The sequence below is a fragment of the Bidens hawaiensis genome, unplaced genomic scaffold (genome assembly GCF_021521415.1).
Source record: "Bidens hawaiensis isolate Kalapana, Puna unplaced genomic scaffold, B.hawaiensis_p1.1 tig00032718_1, whole genome shotgun sequence".
Classification (NCBI taxonomy): domain Eukaryota; kingdom Viridiplantae; phylum Streptophyta; class Magnoliopsida; order Asterales; family Asteraceae; genus Bidens; species Bidens hawaiensis.
In genome coordinates, this window is record NW_027495576.1 from 13823 (window position 1) to 34785 (window position 20963).

Genomic DNA, 20963 nt, shown 5'->3' on the forward strand with positions numbered 1-20963 from the left:
AACAAATTAAGACTACAAATAGCTTATTGCGGGCTAATTAACAGGTTGGATTTGAAATTGAGGCTAAACAACTACAATTAAACATGTAAATTGGGGATTTTGAGATAGAGTCAATACCCCATAAAATTGACTCGCAACCGAATACCGAGTTAAATGATCGACAACGTTACCTTGAGAGTACAAAACAGTAGAAGCGACCATCGGATGATGCACGTATACAACATCAATCTTCAATCCCCGACAAGTGGTGACTTTAAGAACATTCAAACATACAAAAATCATGGAATACAGTTACAATCGTGGCCAAGGATGTAAGAGTGATTGGATTGCATAGGCTTTAGTATACAACATACCTGATTTAAGAATTTAGTATACAACATACCTGGAAGCCACCTCTCTATCCCATCAGATAGAAGTACGGTGTGCCCTACGTCCCACCCTCCCAGACCCTACGGATTCCACTAGGTATGATTGATTGATACCTGATTTAAGAATTTGATTTTTGATTTCAAGTTGCCGACGGTCGCAAAAATATAGAGAGAGAGAGAGAGAGCCAGTTTCCTAATGCAGATAGAATAAAAGGGTATGGGTTTTAACAAAATAAAATGGGCCCGACCCGTGTCTTGCACCATTTTTTGTTAGAATTTTGAACTTAATTTAAATAGTAATTAGGTGGCAGCAATATATAAAGCAATATATAAGGCAATAGTTTATGTGGCAACCTAGGTGGATGACCTAGTTGAATGCCATGTGGAAGCATTGTATTGCTTTAATAGATTAGTATGATATAGATATATAATATATAGAGATAGAATATAGATTTGAAAAGGAGGAAGTAGTGTATTGCTAATTATTATATATCACTTGGTAGCAGTAATACTATATAAACTCCTTTGAAGCCTTCAATATTTTATTTTGTATTATCTTACCTGATATAGTTATAGCACTTGCCTATTGCCTATTTTGTATAATTAAATTAATGATATATTTTCGACTCTTATACTACTTTAAACCCAATTTAATTCCATCAAGTTAATTCTTACTAGTTTTGACCCATTTTAATTGCATCAAATTAATCCAACTCGTACCATTTTAAATCCATTTTAATTACAATTCCATAAGTATTGCTAAAATGTATCATCTTTGACCTATTTTTAATTATCTCCCCTTCCCCCCCCCCCCCCCCCCTCTTTTTTTCAACCTTATCATTTACATGAGTCATGAGTACTTTCCTTTCATAATTATAACCGGCAACATGTCTTCTATATTTATGTAAGTGAGTTTCCTATATTGTATAGAGTAGGGGTGAGTAATTTAACCGTCGTAACCGTTAATCGAATCATAACCGTCATAACCGAACCGACTTTAACCGATAACCGTCATAACCGGTGGGTCGTTTTAATGAAGTTTTGAAAACTGCCAAATGCGGGCCGGTTTTGGTTATAGATACTTCCAAACCCGTCATAACCGAACCAACCCATTTATTTAACCAACAATATGTTTGGGATTTATTTTCAACAAACTTATTGTCGGATTATACCATTTTGATGTGTTCGGTTCAATTTTTGTTATCAAATTAACTTAAATTTCATTGTTAGATTTTATAATGTCATTTTTTCAACATTTGATATTAATATTATGGATTATATATTTTGTTGAATTATGTCAAGTCATTTTTTCTAATATTTGGTATCAAACTTTTAGGCTCAATTATATTGTTTTGGTTACGGTTAACCGACCCATAACCGACTCGCTTTAATCTTCAAAACCGATTAACCGAACCCGCCATAACGGATCGGTTATGGTTATGAGTTTGGCTCAAAACTGCTCCAAACCGACCCATGCACACCCCTAGTATAGAGTAGTTATAAGTGACCGTGAGCGGAAGAGAAAAAAAATTAATTTTCATGAGTAAATTTGGATAAACACTATTCACCCTCTATGTTTTTTTAGTATTTTTTGAATGTGGTTATGAGTGGTGGGAAGAGAAAAAGTAATAATAAAGGTATAAAAAAATATTACTTGATTGAAATAAGAGAAAATATAGTGTTTTTAATGTAATAATAGAGATGAAGATAAAGAAGCTACTGGCAGGGGTGAGCATAAAACCGGATTAACTGAACCGAAACCAAAACAAAAAACCGAATAAAATAAAATGAACCGAAACATGAATCGATGGTTAGTTTTTTCTTTTTTGAATAACCGATTTTTCGGTTCGGTTTCGGTTAACCATCTTTTAATAACCGAATCGAACCGATTAACCAATACTTTCATCCATAACAATCATCTTCTTTTAATAATATTATGTTCCAATACTATCAAAATGATATTAATCCAAATTTCTTTAACCATTGCATTCTTGATATTGGATATTTTATTCCATTAGAAACATACATTAATTCGTTTCGAATGATAATTATTTTAATTGCGTTTATTCTCTTATACAACGGCTTTGATAGTTAGCTCTCATCTAGTAAAACTTAAAACTGAGTAATCATTTATGTATATTTTGGAAATATATATAAACTAATTGCTTATAATGTTCATGATTTTGATTTTAGTAAACTTCTTAACAATGGTCAACAAAAATTTAGCCCGTGTTAAAAGTTGGGTTTAGAGGTTAATTAAATGAATTCAATTAACCACTAATAACCAATTAACCAAAACAAATGGTTATTGTTTTTTAATAACCGAAGTGTTTGGTTAGAATTACAGTTTCAATGATTAACATTAACCGAAGCGAACCGAACTATGCACACCCCTAGCTACTGGGAATCCACTTAATAATGTTTCTTTGATGTATTAAATAAAAAACTATTAAGTTTCTAACCTATCTTTTACTACTAATACAGTTATTATTAACCAGCGAGGCTTGCTCCAATGGCCATGAACATGATGGATGACCCGGATGTCCCGGGTTCGAATCATTCTGATCGGATTTTACCAGAGCATTAAAACCTGTCGTGCCTTCGGGCGAGGTGAGCCAACAGGGTTTTACCGGGAACGCCAAGCCAAACTCGGATGCCAACGTGGATCCCGATCATGTCAACATAGTTGGCCTGAGTGGGGTGGTGGGGCGCGACGCGTTCATGCAGTAAGATAACTTAACTGTGAAAGTCACCGTTCGAAAAAAAACACTTATTATTATTATTATTTTTATTGCTAACCTACATCGATATAGGATAATAATAATAATAATAATAATAACTATTATTGTTGTTTTTATAAATAAAATAATAATACAAATAATAACAAAAATAAATAAATAATAATAATAATAATAATAGTTTTTTATTTGAAATTTTGAAAAAATATAAAATGAAAAAAAAATTGTTATGAGTGACTATTTTGACTATTAAATGTCAAGGAAATGAAAGTTTAGTAGGGAGTAAGCTTAGTAAGGTGCTGTTTGTTTTTGCAGACATAAACTGTCTGCAAGCTGATTTCATCTGTTTTCATGTCTGCAACTGAAGATGTGGTCTGAAGATCTGCAAGCTGAAAATATAAGACTGTTTGTTTTTATAAGCTGATACTGTCTGCATAACTGTCAAACTTATCTCACAAGATAGAAGTCATTTATTCAAGTTACATCTAGTTTTTAGTCTTTGCCTGCCATGCCGATTTGGTTTTGGTGGGTGGTGGAAGGTGGTGGTGGTGGATGGTGGTAGTGGCGGCGGACGGTGGGTAGTGGCGGTGGATGGTGGTGGTGGACAATGGGTGGTGGTGATGGATGGTTTTGGTTGGTGGTGGACGGTGGTGGTGATGGATGGTGGTGGTGGTGGGTGATGGATGGTGGTGGTGGCGGTGATGGATGGTGGTGGTGGTGATGGATGGTGGTGGTGATGGATGGTGGGTGGTGGACGGTGGTGGTGATGGATGGTGGTGGTGGTGGCGGACGGTGGTGGTGATGGATGGTGGGTGGTGGACGGTGGTGGTGATGGATGGTGGGTGGTGGACGGTGGTGGTGGCGGTGATGGATGGTGGTGGTGGTGGCGGTGATGGATGGTGGTGGTGGTGGGTGATGGATGGTGGTGGTGGCGGTGATGGATGGTGGTGGTGGTGGTGGACGGTGGTGGTGATGGATGGTGGGTGGTGGACGGTGGTGGTGGCGGTGGATGGTGGTGGACGGTGGCGGCGGGGTACGGGGGTGGTGGTGGCGGCGTACGGTGGGTGGTGGTGTTGGCGGACGGTGGTAGGAGCAGTGGATGAGAGGGTGGCTGCAAAGGGAGAAGAGTAGGGTTTTTTTGTGAAGATGTTTTAAGCAAGATTTCCTTGCTTTTCTTTTAAGATGAAAGAAGATAACTTCAGATCTGTTTTAAAAAAAAAAACAAACAGTCTTCAAGGGTAATGTCTGCGCGCCTGCAGACATTAGCTCCCTTGAAGATCTTTGAAGAAAAAACAAACACCCCCTAAGAGAAGAGATAGCTTAACCGTTGTAACAACTTTATACCATTACTGTTTTTATAATTTGTTTAATAGCCATCCGACCGGATATGACAGAGCATGACTAACCTGGTGGTTAGTTCTTTTACAGTTGTCAAGACTAAGGCAAGCAACCACGTGATTTTGTTTGTAAGGTATGAGATTGGATTTAAATAAAGGAAGTGTTTTTTACTAAGTAAGTGTAGTTAGGAAAAATATTTACCAAATAAGGGTACTTTGAAAAATAATTCCTAAAATGGGTGTTTTCCAATTTAATGTTTAAAAATAATTCAAAAAATCACACTCAACTCAAGAAAACCCCATTACTTCATCTTCTCCTACAATAACCCTAATTCACTTGTCACCCTAATTCAAAACTGACCTATGAAAGTTGATTACGATTCCGGATAGTTCACAACGACATCACTACAAATCTTGATTCCGGTTATGGCGGTTTAGGCGCCTGTCAATGGCGGTTCACAACAACGACAAGTTTATGTTCTTCCGACTGTTTATCGTCGTGCCACTGCAAACATCTATTTCGATTCCGGCGGTCAGGCGGCTGTCAATGGCGGTTCACGACTGTGACAAGTTTGTGTGTCTTCCGGTTGTTCATCGCCGCACCACAGCAAACATAGATTTCGATTCTGGCCGTCAGGCGGCTGTCAATGGCGGTTCATGGTGGCGACAAGGTTGTGTTCTTCCGGGTTTCCGGCTACTCACCACCACGTCAATGCAAGTTGTGGGATTCACAAAATATTTGATTATATTCATATTTGGTTTTAATTAATTTGAATGTTTGATTATCAGATGTCTTCATGTGAAACAATTTGTTGGGTTATAGATGTTCAACGAAACCGGTTCCTGGAACCGAATCGGTGGACCCGAACCGGACCCGAACCGGTTCCTACCCGTTTTTTGTAGGAACCGGACCCTATCTGATTCAACCCGATGATCCATGACCGGTTCTTGCATTTCTGAGTGGGGGCGGGTAGGAACCGGAACCGAACCGGAACCGGTTCTGGAACCGAACCATCCGGAACCGGTTCCTAACCGGTTCTAGCCGTTGGATCGAATATAGCCGTTGGAAATCGTTTTTTTGGCCGTTTTTTGACCGTTGGGGTCAAAAATAGCCGTTTTTTTGGCTCCCCCAAGCACCCCACTACTATTATAAATAGGTATTTGGTGTCATGGGTTCATCACAACACTCAAAACGCAAACCCGAACGCAAAAAAATACAAAAAAACGCTATTACAACGTTTTGAGTTCTCTAATCTCTTGTTTTCTCTTCTTCTATATTCATATTTGTTGTTATGGCTACCTCACAATCATCGGTTGGTCAAGGTTCCAACGCCGAACCAAGTTTCGTTCGTATTGTACCTCATAATCGTAATCAAGAAATTTGGTGCAATTGGGATTTGGTTGAATTGAGTGACCATTCATTGAAGGCTCGGTGCAAGTTTTGTGGGATTTATTTAAACCCACTTTCGAATTCAAATTTGAAGAAACACATCGAAAAACCGTATTGCAAGGCGTTGAAAAAGAACGTCGATTCGCAACAAACGCAAATGGATAGTGAATGCGGAATATTTACATACCAAATTGATCGAGTTCAAGATCGTATGGCGAAGTTTGTGATTTAAGAAGCTTTGCCGTTTAGCCACTTCGACAACCCTCGCTTAACCGCCATGATTCGAGATACGCTTCAACCACAATACACTCACGTAAGTCGTCATACTCTTAAACGTTATTGTTTAAAATTGTGGAAGAAGGCCAAAGAGGTACTAATTGCATATTTTGAAAATATAAATACGGGAATAAACTTAACTAGTGATGTTTGGTCGGCTCCACATGGTCTACCCGAATCTTATCTTTGTGTCACCGCTCATTGGGTAGACCCGTCATCGTGGGAAATGATGAAACGCACCATTGCTTTCGAACTCTTTGAGTATCCACATACGGGAGATAATTTGTTTGAAATTTTAGATTATGTTATAAAAACTTATAAACTAGAAAATAAAATATTTTCAATGGCATTTGATAACGCGTCGAATAATACATCGGCGGTTGATAAATTAAAATTAAAATATACGCTGATTTGCAATGGTGTATTTTTTCACTCAAGGTGTGTTGCACATATCATTAATTTAATCGTGCAAGACGGACTTGCTTCGGATGAGGTTACATCGGTTATAAACGATTTTAGACTAATGATACATGAAGCTTTTAAGAAAATTAAAAAAAGACAAATGGAATATAGAAAATTTTGTAAAGATACGGGAAGAAAAGCTTTGAGAGCTAATTGGGATGTACCTCATCGATGGAATTCCACTTGCATAATGTTTCAAAGTGCTTTGAAACAAAGAGAAACTTTACAAATGTTTCATTCTAGTCTTGCCGAGAATGATTTGGCAATCCCCTTTTCAAATGAGAAATGGGAAATTATCAATGACTTATCGACTTTTCTTGAAGTTTTTAAAACATCAACTACGAAACTATCGGGAACGTATTATCCGACAAGTCCCTTGGTTCTTTTCGGAGTTATTTTTAATCGTTAACAATCTTAATGAATTTGAAAATAAAAGTCCAATGTTTTCAAACATCATATTACCAATGAAGTTTAAATTAAAAAAATACTTTCTTGAATTGCCACCGGTTTTTACTTGCGCCGCCGCTTTAAACCCAATGTTAAATGTTACGGGGGTTGAATGTGTGATAGACGAAATTTTTTCAGCCTTGGATATGCATGAAGTTGACCCAAACTTTTCAACAGAGGCAAAAAATGATTTTAACTTGAATTTTAAATTTATGTATGACTTTTATTTATATAAATATGGGTCAAACATACACATGCCTATGCCGGGGGGTCTTCATCAAGTTCAAATGCTACTAGAGTACGAGATCACATGATTAGCCTTATGAACACCGTTCGCAACGTAACGGCTAAAAAACAAAGGGGTAACACCCCTTCAAGCGAACTAGGAAGGTATAGTGCAAATGATTACTCTACCGGTTTATCCGAAGAGGAATATGGCACTTTTGATGTTTTGGCTTGGTGGAAGGTAAAGGAAACCGAGTTTCCGATTCTTGCCACCATGGCCCGTGATTTACTAACCGTCCAAGCTTCTACGGTAGCTTCGGAATCCGCTTTTTCTCTTAGTGGCAGGGTAATATCGGTGAGAAGAACAAGACTAAATTCGGAGTCGGTGGAGATGTGCATTTGCTTAAAGGATCACTTGGACTCAATCGATCGTATTCAACACGTAACCACTCTCGAAGATGAAACACCATTTGATGTTCGAGTGCACGACGAACAAGAAGGCATTTCTACAAGTAATTCCGAGGAAGAAGTCGCCGCTCAATAATTACGACGAACAAGAAGGCTTTTCTAGAAATAATATGTCACAACTTTATATTTATAAGTTTAATGTTTTGTTAGTTTGTTTTTGAAGATTTTAAAACATGTAACCTTTTTTTTTGAACTTCTTAAAGTAAATAAAATGAATTTTATGTTAATTGTTTTGTTTATTTTTCATGCTACACAAATACGAATCGTAGTTTAGAATCCAAATCGCAAACGAAAAACGAAAAAAAAAAAACTAAATGCACTTGTATTGCAAATCCAATGAACAAGTTTACATTGTACAATGGTTACATATTTAACTGATGATGTTCCAACTGATGAAACTCTGCAACTGATGTGTCACTGATTCATATTTTGCATCAGTGACAACAAACTCTGCAACTGATGAATGTTCCCACTGATGAGTATTCCTCATCAGTGGCAACCTTCAATAGTTGTCATCAGTGGCAACATTCAGTAGTTGTCTTCAGTGGCAACCTTCAGTAGTTGTCTTCAGTGGCAAACATCTTCAGTAGTTGTCTTTTCTTCATCAGTTAACTGTTTATTTTTATGTTAATTGTTTTTTTTATTTTTCATGTTATACAAATACGAATAGTAGTTTAGAATCCAAATCGCAAACGAAAAACGAAAAAAAAAAAAAATTTTACACTGTAACCGGTTGGACCGGGTTAGGAACCGGTAAGAACCGGTTAGATAGGTTAGGGGTCCGAGGGTGGGAGAACCGGTTCGGTTCCCTAACCGGTTCGAGCCTGGAACCGGTTTAATTGAGGGTTTTGAATATAGGAACCGGTTCCGGTTCCTAGTCCCAAACCGTTTTGAACAAGGTTATGTTGGGTGTTAATTAATAAGTCTTTGCCAACTAATTAATTATTATTTCAAGTGGTACTTCTTAATATCAATTGTTAGGGTTATAATTAGAGAAGATAAAGTGTTGGTTGGGTTTTTTTCTATAATTGTTTTTAAACATTAAATTGGAAAACACCCATTTTGGGAATTATTTTTCAAAGTACCCTTATTTGGTAAATATTTTTCCTAACTACACTTACTTGGTAAAAAACTCTTAAATAAAGTGTGTTTGATATTACAAGACATAGGTAACAGATTTGGATCAAAGTTTGCGAGGATGAATCATAATTTATGTAGGAAACACCCATGGTCTCTTCATGGTTCATTGAAACAAGATACAACATTCTCTTGCATGTCCGGATATCGTGCATGCTTAGGAGTTTAGATCCAGAAAATGATAATGATAATAATGATGTTAGTCGTTCCTCCGCTAGAATTCTTTTGCCGCTGATCAAAACACATAAAAAAATGTCTATTAACCACCATTAAAGATTAAAAACAAAGCAGAGGAAATATAATGTAACCAGAAAAGATAGCCTAAGTCATGCAAACTAGAGTCCACTCTTCATTCTAAAAAGTCAAACCTAATATAGTTCAACCGTAAACTGTTCTTACCAGTTTTTAAACTAACCTATAACTTATTTGACTATTAAAAGTCAAAAGTGGACAGATATGAAGCTTCTAAGTACTGCTTAAATCAAGTTCTAACAAATCACAATTTACAAGAGCTTAATTCAAACATACACTCTAGGATCTTAGATAAAAAATAATAATCACAAAAAGTTCAATAATTGATGAACCCACATGGGTTGTTTGCATCCATCTGGTTTTTTATGATGCAAGAAAGAGTTCTTTCTCTTCTTTTAAAGATTTCATATTATTAAAAAATCATAAAAACCTTATTTTTTCTCAAGAAACTTGCCAAATACAACTTAACTACTTTAAGCAACTTGTCTTCAACCAATTATGGCATAGGAGCACAAAATACCTATCACCAACAAAGTTCAATCAATCTGTTTGAAAAAGCTACTACCATCACAAACTAAAATCTGGGATAAAAGTATAAAACATGATCATACTAAATCAAAATATGAAAAATGATTTTCTTTTATTGGAAATCTAACCTTTGGAGGTTGCAGGCACTACAATAACATGCATGGTAGTATTATTCGGCGGCAATGCTAGCCGTAGCGGGTAAAGCTTCCCATTCAAAGGGTTCCGAGAACACACGGTTATCTCCTCCAATTCCGTTTCTTCCTCCAAACTCTGAGTCAATTCCTGTACCGTATTACCTTTAAACAAAAACGAACCTTCAGCATCAACAACGGCTCCATCATCATCCACCAATTTGTAATAAATCATCCTCCCATCACTCTTCGAAGAACCAAAATGCTCACCACTCACCTACAAATTCACTCACAACCCTTAAAAACATTGCATTTAAACATCGATATCCGTTTTGGACATGGTTTGATTCGTCACAGAAACTAATAGCTATATTAATCACAATTACATACAATTATTTGTCTAAAGTTAGTGAAAAATCATTTTTGCCAGTTTTCGATAACGTATTCACCTCAGCTCAATTTTAGATGCGGTTTGATTCATTGCGTAGTTCTCACACACAAAATCAATAATAGTGGCGACTACATATAAGTTTTCTACGTCACTATTTTATCGATATCTCATTCATCTCAGCTCCGTTTTGGACACGGTTTGATTCGTTACAAAGCTCTCACACACCACGACACAAACTCATAAACTAATAATTATAATTCTTCACAAACCTGATCTGATGTACGATGAAAAGACGAATCCAGATCCAGATCGGGCGAATCCGATATCGGTTTGGGCGGATCGGCATTAACTTCGACAACCTCAACATCCCACAGGATCCAATTATGATGCCGATGAGGAATATCATGCGTAACAGAGTTCCTCCACGGAGGCACTCCGCCATTAGCCCGTAAATAATTACCGTATCTGGTTTTCAACCGGACTTTGGAGCCTTCAAGAACCGGTTCCCAATCGACGGACGAGTCGATTCTCGTAGGGAGGGTCTGGATAACCTTTTGGCCGGTGGCACCGAGCAGAGGGTGGTCCTCGGAGGCGGTGAGGTATCGGCCGAAGCATGACTTTAAGCGGATGACGTTGTCGTAGTCGTGGTTGAATTCGACGGTCCAGCGGGCGTTTTGGAGGGTGGATTGGCGGTCTTGTGAGACGTGTTCGAGGTCGTCGTCGGCGAGTAAGTATTTGTGGTGGTAGCTTCTTAGCCGGACGGATTTTGCCCTTCGGAAATACTCCATTTGTAATAATTAATTTGTTTGGTTTTGGAGCTCAATTTATTACCAGAGGGTGGTGGACCCAAGAAGCTGACGATGAATTGAACGTTATGTTATGGGTGCCATTTAATTTTATTATAACAATAAATCTTGATAAATATAGGAAGAATTACAAATTTTGTCCTTTAAAAAAAATCAAATTACGGTTCGTGTCCTTTTTTTAGTTTCTTTTAGGCGGTGTACTTTAAACATTTTTTTTCTACACGTTATGTCTTTTACGCTAACCGAGTTAGAAAAACTAAGTTAAATACCCTCACGTGAGGCGCATGTGAGAGCTTTTTTGTATTTTCGTCTATACATAATAAAAAAATATAAAACTCTTTCTCTCTCTTCTATCAAACTCTACTCTCTCTCCATACTTCTCTTTCTTTCTTAATCACCCACCACCACCACCAACTCACCACCACCAGCCACCCCCACACCTGCCCCCATCCAACCTCCAGCAACCACTACCGGAATCAAGATCTGGAATGCGTAAGCTCAAGCCTCAACGCCACCCGCCGGTTTCCTTTATCCTCAAAACAGTAAAGCTGTAAGTCGAACACAAATCTGTTTCAATTGATTGTAATTGTGATTCTATTAAACCTGAAAATATTATCAAACCTGGTCTCTAATTTCCTCTCCGGCTTTTCGGATAAACAGAGCTTCTGATTCCAACACCGGATAATCCACCTCTTCAAATCCAAACAATTCCGAAACCTAACAATTAACAAACTAAGTTATAAAGTAATAAACTTCCGTATAATAATATTATTATTGATTGTAAACCCTAACCTCTCTGAAATGGTTAAAAAGCCAATTGTGGAGTCGCATTTCTTCCGGCGGGAAATCACGGGTGCCTTTGGGAGGATTGACGTCTATCTTTTGGGCGTAATCGACGGGCGGTGAGGCGACTGAATTGGTTCGTCCGGAGCGAGGAGTAATATCGGCGGCATTGAAATGATGAGGAGTAATTGAAGATAAGTGGCGTTGACTATAGGCGAGCTGGTGGTGGATTAAGGTTGACGGGCGGAGACTGGTGGCGAGTCGGGTGAACCGGGGGTGGAGGATAAGCAGAGATGGGGCTGCACCAGCCATTGAAGTTAACCAACTGCTGTTAAGTCACTTGATTGGGTGCAGCTGATCTTGGTCAGTGGGTGGGTTAGGTGAATTGGGTTTTCGGATACGGGTTTTGGAAAAGGATGGGTCAGGTTCGGGTGATAGGGATCGTTTGGTTTGTGAACGGAAAGTGTGGCGGCGGTTTGTGAGATTGAGAGGAGGTGGTGGTGGTGGGTTGAATGGAATCTACAACGAGATGGCCGGAATTTATGGTGATGGTGGTGGCTTAGAGAGAAAAGAGGGGAAGGTATTATATATATATATATTTTTTTTTTTAAATTTAAGGATATATTAAAATTACAATTATGCCCATCACATGTCTAGCACATGTCATACTTAACTTAGTTTTTTTAACCCAGTTAGCGTAAAGGACATAACGTGTAGAAAAAAAATGTTTAAAGTACACCGCCTGCAAAGAAACTAAAAAAAGGACACGAACCATAATTTGGCTTTTTTTAAAAGACAAAATTTGTAATTCTGTCATAAATATATATAAACTTGTTATTTTTAACCCGGCGCATTGCGCCGCACCAAGTCAGATATATTTATGAACCAGTTGTGTTACAATAGTGAGTCGACGTGAATTCAACCAATATCAATTACGTTCGTTACGATATAAGAAATATTGGTAAAAACCAAACGCTAAAATCTAAGAAAAAAGTTCAAATTAATAAACAAATAAAATATTTAAAAAATTGTTTATTCGGTCAGTAAAACTTGGACGTTGGTAAACCCGGTCGTTGTCGGTGTCGGACATTGGGGCGGTGAATCGATAAAACTCATACATTGATAAACGTTGTCGGTCGTGGGCGTTGCGGCAGCGAGCCAATGAAATTTCGGTTGGTTTTAGTTACGTTCATTACGGTACCGGAACTAAACCAAACATGCTGGTAAAACCCGGTTGTTAGTAAAACCGGAGCTTTGTCGTCCTGTGTGTTGCGTCGATGCTTCAGTAAAACCTGAGCGTTGTCGATCGTCAGGACGATCAGCTCGATTTTTCTCTTGTATATAACTTTTTATTCTAAAAAGATTATTTGTGGCACACAATCTCCTTTTCTATCATCTGTGTGTTATTCTTATGTTATGACCGAATACTAGTTATATTAATTTGTAACTTTATTTTTCTAATAACACATAAGCCACGATAAACAGTTGCTCTAAAAAAATAAAAACCGCAATGTATATACGGGAGTTGAACCCAGTCAAACCACCACACGCGTGACTTACACAAACAAACTTTAGCCAACCGAATATTGAAGACATTTTGTATGAGTAATGCAAACTAATTCTATGTACTATCGGCTGGTTAAAAACTTGTGGCATCAAACTTCTCATTTATACTATAGTTATAATGAAAGTTGGTTACTCCTTACGTCCTACATTCTTTCTCTTAAGTTATCAGATTGATTTATTTGTAATAGAGTTTTATCATACATTTGACTTGAATTCATCGGTATGAGTTTCATCAAACTCAGGTAGCTTTTAAACATATTATAACATCTAATTAAATTAATCTCATCAATATTTAATATGAAAATCTAGTTAAATATGATTATACTATAATCAATATCAGTTTTTTATAAAAATATTATTTATAATTAAGTAATAACTTTATACAAAAAAATAGGGGGATCATGGGTCTTACTATCAAAATCCAAATAACTTTTAAAACAAGTTATAATATTTTATTTATTTGTGAAACTTTTTCATCAAATCCTAATTATTATTAACTTTTTTAAAATAAATAAAATTAAAATTCAACAAAATTATATAAATATTAAAAACGAATAATAATAAATACCTCTAATACATCAGATAAAAACTAGTATCAAATAAATTAATGCTATTATAGGTATGTTCTTGATAGTCAATATATCGTGTTTTAAATATTAGCAAAAATTACGAATGCGTACCAGCTCCTGATATATTAAAATATTACTAACTATTTTGTCAAATTGCATATATTATGGTCAAACATCCCTGTTTAAAAAAAGAACTTGGATTTTTAGGAGGACTTCTAAAGTCAAAAAAGTGAAACTTCACTGTTTGGTGTTTAGTACTTTACTACTTTAGTACCAAAGTTCCACACGTGATAGGCCTTAAGAAGCTTTGGGCCGAAATGTCTCTAAAGCCCATCAAGTAACCTTCACAGTTGCGGACCTGAGGTTGGTAAACTTCACATGAACAATTATAAGAGTGAACATTCACGTTAAGATCAAAGAATCTCACTAATCAGATTGTTACATAATTGAGATTATTGAATTTTGTTAGGATATATATGTTCTACACACAAATGATACTATAGGTCAGCAAAATTACAATGTGTTTAAATATAATCTGAACGTAAACTCGATTAGTCCACAACTCAACATACTATTATTATTTTTTTTAGGAAATAATAATGATTGACGTAGCACGCATCACATGTAAATTAATGTATTTATGCTAAATGGTGTATGTACTACATTATTGATGTATATGCATATACAGACAACAATTTTTGATGGGAAACAAACATAGTCAAGTTTTGGGTTTAGCTAATATATCATATTAACCCAAACATGACATGTCTATAAGTTCCTAAAAAGATTTTAGACGGGTTAGTTAAAAAGTCTTTAACATTTAAAATTTGATAATTTGATTATTAGTTTTCTATCAAATTCAGGGACAACATTTCCAATATGATTACTGAGTATCACAGGTGTCTATGGATAACTTTTTTCTTGAATCAGTTAATTTATCGCTAAAACGTCTGTTCGTATAATCTGTTGAAAATCAGATAACCCGCGCATTAATTCCATCGGAGTATCACCGACATGACATCAAAGATGCATTGGATCATCAATCATACTCGTACATATATGTTGTAATGTTTGAAGAGGTATGTACCCGCCTCAACACCGAGCGAGGCGGGTCAACCCACAAGATATAGACAAGAGGCTTGAAATCAAGATATTATGAAGGCACAAAGCCAAAACCTATGCGCATGGCGCATATCACATATGCTCATGCATATCACATATGCTCATGCATCACATGCTCAGGCATCACATATGCTCATGCATCACATATGCTCACGCGTATCACATGCTCACGCACCATATATGCTCACGCATATCACATCTGCGCGTGACGCATCCGCGCGTGACGCATATCACATCTGCGCGTGGCGCATCCGCGCGTGGCGCATATCACATGCTTGTGCATATCACATCTGCGCATGAAACATCTGCGCGTGAGAACAAAGAGAAGACCTCGCGCATCCTCAGGATAGGCGCATATCACACATGCACATAATCAACCTCGTCCTTATCCAAATCAGGATAAGGACAACCTTGATTGTGCACGTCAGACAACCTTCCAGAAGGTATCTTTTTAAGGAATAAGAATATGCTGATGTTGACAGCTGCCAATGAAAGGTGGACAACTCAGCAAAACCCATGTGCTACCACGTGATTGCACATGGGTCATCAGTTCTCTAAAAAAAAAAAAAAATTCACCATGGTTTCTGGTGTTCGTAACAGCGATCAAGTTCTGAAGGATATTGAGCATGGGGATGTTAATGAGGGACAGCAGTTTCTGAGGGTGCCGCGTGATTCTACGCGCACCACCAGTAACCATCCCTTCATCACAACTCCTCATGGCCAGACTGAAACTCCTCCAGACGATCTCACGTTCCAAAATCTTACCTGCGAGAAACAAAAAGGACCAATGGGTCCAGAAGATGAAACCAATGACCCTAAAGAATGGCTCATAAACGAGCAACGACGTCTAATGGACAAGTACAATGAGCTGGTCAAACACAAAAAGTTAGCCGACTTAACACAAAGGCAAGCGTTTGATAAGCAAACCGTTCATGGAACAAAAAGGGCGCGCACGCCGGAAGATGGTCACTCTGTTCACACTGAACACGCTGAGTTTAGTGATGAAGAAGTGCACAGCATCAGGAAGACGCGAGATACTCATGCAGGAGGCTCACAGCTCCGCGCGCACATGAACATGGCGCCTGGAGCCAAAGCCGATCTGGATCTGCACACACCGTACAGCCCACCAGTGAGAGGGCAAGTGGACGTAACCACACCGTACAGGCCAGCCATCTTAGTGAAACATTCAAAATTCACTGAGCGCATCGCGAAGGCCCCCATTCAGCACAAAACCAAGATGCCAAGTGGCTTGGGCAAATATGACGGCACAACAGATCCAGACGATTTCTTACAAGGTTTTTACAACACTGGAAACCTAGAAAGCTGGACGATGCCAACATGGTGTCACATGTTTGCTCGCTGCCTCACGGGCGCGGCGCGTGTCTGGTTCGAAAGCTTGCCGACTGGGCAAATCGATGGGTTCGAGGAACTATTGGAAAAGTTCCAAGCTCACTTCGTACAGCAGCGCAGACACACGCGCGACCCTGATGACATCATGCACTGCGTGCGCAGGAATGATGAAACGATTGAAGACTACATAACTCGTTTCAATCAGGAGTCTCTGGCAATCGGAGGTATCACTGAGCAACTATTGCGCGTGGCCTTTATACAAGGCGCGCGCAGTGATCAACTCCGCCGAGCTCTCGTGAGCAGAGATGGCATGCCAACCACTTGGGCCAAGCTAATGGAAGCATCGCGAGTCTTCGCGAGAAATGAAAAACAAATTGCCCAAGATAGAGCGAGAGAAAGAGGGCATCAAGCAGAGGCATCGCGCAACAACGAAAGAAGGGGCAAACAGAACTCTGTATGGTCTAGGTTGCAACAAACCAGTTTTTCTTCCGCAGAAAAGCAGGCGCAACCAAGCTCACCCCAGCCCCAAAAAGACGTTCGTAATCGCGGGGAGGGTGACAAGAGGGAAGGCGGCAGAGATCCTAACAGACCTCTGCCAAGAATATGGACTCCCCTCACTAAAACGCCTTCACAAGTGTTAAGCACTGAGAATGTCCAGTTCAAAACCCCCCAAGCCACTACACCACAAGGGACCATCAAACAGTGGCAAGTATTATGAGTTTCACAAGTCCACAAGACACAACACTGATGCATGCCACCACTTGAAGGATGCAATTGAAAAAGATGTGAAATCAGGCAAGCTGGCTCACCTGGTGAAAAACTCAAGACCAGAAAATGAACAACCAGAAGGAGCCTCTGCCAGTAAAAAGTTCAAAAGAATCTGTGTAGCCGAGGGAGGAACGCAAGGGCAAAGATCAAGAAAGAGAAGCGCGCAAATCCAAGGAGATTGGCGCGAGCAATAAGTAATCTTCCCAAGAATCAGGGGAGGCCCTTCTATCAGCAGTCCTCTTGTCATCACTACACACATTGCTCATTATGAAGTGTCAAAAGTCCTGGTGGACACTGGCAGCGAATCAGACATCATGTATGAGCAATGTTTCAGGAAGCTGGATCCAGCAGACCAAGCAAGGCTTGAAATTGTGAATGCACCAATCTCTGGTGTTTCAAATGAAATCATTCATCCCCTAGGTCAAATACAATTTGAACTAACTATGGGGGATGAGAAACACAAGCGAGCCGAAGTTGTCAACTTCTTGGTCTTGCCCACCACTTCAAGCCACAATATGATCTTGGGTAGAGGAACGATTGCCCAATTCAACGCCATACCGTCGCCAGCGCACGGCGCGTTGGGGTTCCCAACACCAGCAGGTGTAACTTTTGTATACCGAGATCATTTGTGTGCAGTGACAAGTACACCACGGGAAGGGAGAATGAAACTTCAAATGGCAGACAACGCGCCAGAGGAATGGATTCTCAACCCATAATTCCCGGAGCAAACAATCACAATTGGCGCTACGATATCAGACGACACGAGGTTGAGAATGAAAAGATTGCTCACAGCATATATGTCGGTCTTCGCGTGGCAACACTCTGATATGACTGGGGTTCCGCGAGACCTGGCGCAACATTCTCTCAACACGTTCAAGTCTGTAGAGCCAATTGCTCAAAAGAAGAGAGTCATGGGGGATGAGAAGGCGAGGGCCATGAAGGAGCAAGTTGAGGATCTATTGCGCGCAAACATCATCCGCCCGATACGATACCAGACATGGGTAGCCAATCCTGTGATGGTAAATGAAGAGGTAGGTCCCAGCAGAGCCCAGTTGGACCCGCAAGACTCACCTTGAACAGGGACGTCTGCGCAACGACCAACTGCTCCAGCAGGACCCACCATGCTCAGAGAACCTTACGCGCAGTACGCCAGCTGTACCTGCAGGGAAAGCCTCCCAATGGTGAAGTACCCCGCCTGTTCCCACAGCTGCGGATACAAGCCATCAGGGAAGGCTACCCGCACTAACAGCAAGGCTACACGCACAAGGCATTAGCTACTTCAGTAGTCACATGAAGGAATGAGCAAGGCGGGAATACTCCCGCCTAAATGAGCCAGTCCGTATGCTTCTGGAAGATCTTTCGTACTATACCTACTAAGGTATGGGCAGAACAAACGATTTGACCAGAACAGCCCATGAACCAATCACAGGGTGACAGCTCACCGACAACAGTACGAGGAGGAGCACCCTCTAGTACTGTTTGTCACTATTAGCCGCTGCCTACTCACCAACCCTTACAATGGGACGTGCGCAGCCTACAGTTGGTGGAACAGTGCGTAGCCGACAGTAAAGGAACAGTGTACAGCCGACCTTGTTACTGTTGGCTGTAGCCTATCCACCAACCAGCATGGCCTGTGCGTAGTCCACTGTTGGTAGAACAGGAATACTATTCAGCTGGCTGTACCTTCTAGGAAACCTACCTTCGGCTATAAATACTCCAACACCTTGGAATGGTAAGGACATCATCTGATATCTCAATCTTATCTAGCAATCTCTTAATATACATTTATATTCAGAGCAATCTAGTCTGATTCTCACGCCGGAGGGTGGTCACAAGGAGGAACCCCCCCCTTCTCAGTGACGAGCTTACGGTGTCTGTTTTGCAGGTCCCCTGAAGAACAACCTTCTCTGCTGGACCTCATCCTCGTGGGAAACATTACTTAACCCCCAGATTATCTATAATCTGCCCGTGGGTTCACTTAGTGTTTCTTCATTGGCGCCATCCGTGCATAAAAGCTAGAACTAATTATTAGTTTTTTCAAAATTTCTGAAGAAATGGTTAACGTTACTCCGGTCCCAAGGCCAGTAATCGACCAAGAAACCCCGGTAACCACAACCCCAGCAACTGGGGGGAACACCGGCGGTTATACAAATCTTACGAACACCACCCCGGTTACCCAAGCCGGGGCAAGTGCAGTAAATATTCCACTGGGGTTCACTGATGCCCAGTTGGAAAAACGAACGAGGGTCCCTCGCCAAACACTAGATCAAGTTAAGGCGTGGGCCGAAGCACGTCAGAGAGAGTTCCAAGCTGAATTGGATGAACGCTTGCGTTCAGCTCAACAGGCTGACGAATTCGGCAGTACTCGCCAACATCTCAATATGAACAGTGAGTGCGAGTACTCAGACGATGAGAGGGAAGAATCCGATACCGACGCAAACCCTCGCCATAAGGCGAAAGGGAAGCGTAAGGAAACGGACTTCCAACCGAAAAGGAATTTTGGGGAAGCCTTTAAACCAACGAATGCGGAGAGAAACCCGCGTGACTTCTCCAAAACCTTTAGACCAACTGCTACAAATGCAGGAAAGTCAAAGTTCGCAAGGGACATTGCGGAAGCAATCGCCCCGAGAAGTGCCAAACAAATGTCCAACATTGGCACTTATGATGGTCTATCCGACCCAGACGACCACTTGAACAGATTCATTGCGGGGGCAACCGTCAGTAACTGGACGGAACCCACGTGGTGTTATATTTTCCAGATGACTCTGGTTGGAGCGGCCAGGGCATGGTTTGATCGTTTACCGGTCCACCACATATATGATTGGGCGGACTTTCAAAACAAGTTCAGCCAACACTTCAGCCAACAAAGGAAATATACTGAAGAACAGTGGACGATCCTCAACTGCGTCAGAGAGGAGGATGAATCTTTACTAGACTTCATCACTCGCTTCAACTCCAAAAAGCTAAGTCTGGGCAACATAAGTGAAGATCTTGTTCGCGCCGCTTTCATCCAGGGCGCCGAATACCCAGAGCTTATCCGCACATTGACGGATAAGGACGGCATGCCATCCACATGGGATGCCATCATGACGGCAGCCAAGCGCTTTGCCGAGACGGAGAAGCAACTGGGAAGGGATCTTCCCCAGAGTACACACCTCTACACGTAAAAGACCAGAGAAAACAATGTTCGGATCGCCCGGCAGAACAAAAAGAGGAAGTTAGGTATTTGGCAGTCAAGGGTAAACTTTGACACCTCATCCAGCTCTCACCCTCTTGTTGGCGGAAGAAATAACACACACCCTTCAAGCCAAAAACACCGGTGGACGCCACTCACCAAAAGCGTCACGGAGATATTTGCCACTGAAAAGCTACCATGGCCAAAAGCTCCAATGATCCGGCAGCGACCTAATGCGGATCAGAGCAAATCCTGTGACTTCCACGGGACAAAAGGTCATGGTACGGAAGAGTGTACATCCTTGAAGGATATCGTTGAAGCATTCGTCAAGGATGGAAGACTGGCACACCTGGTGGCATCAATCAAGAAGGGAGGAAGGAACGAAAACCGGTACCGAGGCAACGGACGAAAGCCCGTTGACATCAGCATCAACATGGTTCATGGTAAGATCAGAGGAAGAAAAAGGCGAACGACAGAACCATGTGCGTGGAAGGAAGCTGAGGTGCGCTTCCCGCGAGTGCCAGGAGGACCCAGCAAAGAAGGCCCTATCGTCATCAAAAACCAGCTGGGGCACTACATCACTTCTCGCACTCTTGCTGACAACGGCGCCTCGTCAACGGTGATGTACAGGCAGTTCTTCGACAAGCTAGATGACGAAGACAAGGAACGCCTGG

General features: G+C 40.4%; 1 protein-coding gene and 1 pseudogene across 2 annotated transcripts; both read right to left on the reverse strand.

The window, feature by feature from the left end:
- Nucleotides 1-9598: 9598 nt before the first annotated feature.
- LOC143583910 (uncharacterized) lies at nt 9599-11018 on the reverse strand. Its single transcript, XM_077066085.1, has 2 exons — nt 10420-11018; nt 9599-10036 (listed from the first exon to the last, which is right to left on the reverse strand). Exons 1-2 carry the CDS (start codon nt 10936-10938, stop codon nt 9752-9754), a joined length of 804 nt encoding a protein of 267 aa, XP_076922200.1. The 5' UTR covers nt 10939-11018; the 3' UTR covers nt 9599-9751.
- Nucleotides 11019-11432: 414 nt separating this feature from the next.
- LOC143583905 (histidine--tRNA ligase, chloroplastic/mitochondrial pseudogene) lies at nt 11433-12069 on the reverse strand (annotated as a pseudogene). Its single transcript, XR_013144264.1, has 3 exons — nt 11749-12069; nt 11578-11673; nt 11433-11504 (listed from the first exon to the last, which is right to left on the reverse strand). The product of XR_013144264.1 is annotated as a histidine--tRNA ligase, chloroplastic/mitochondrial pseudogene (transcript).
- Between the last annotated feature and the right edge of the window lie 8894 nt (nt 12070-20963).

Excerpts from the sequence above, each read along its gene's own strand:
- LOC143583910 (XM_077066085.1), bottom strand. The coding sequence starts at position 10,938 with ATGGAGTATTTCCGAAGGGCAAAATCCGTCCGGCTAAGAAGCTACCAC. Across the intron at positions 10,037-10,419 it reads TTCATCGTACATCAGATCAG|GTGAGTGGTGAGCATTTTGG; the intron begins GTTTGTGAAGAA and ends GTGAATTTGTAG.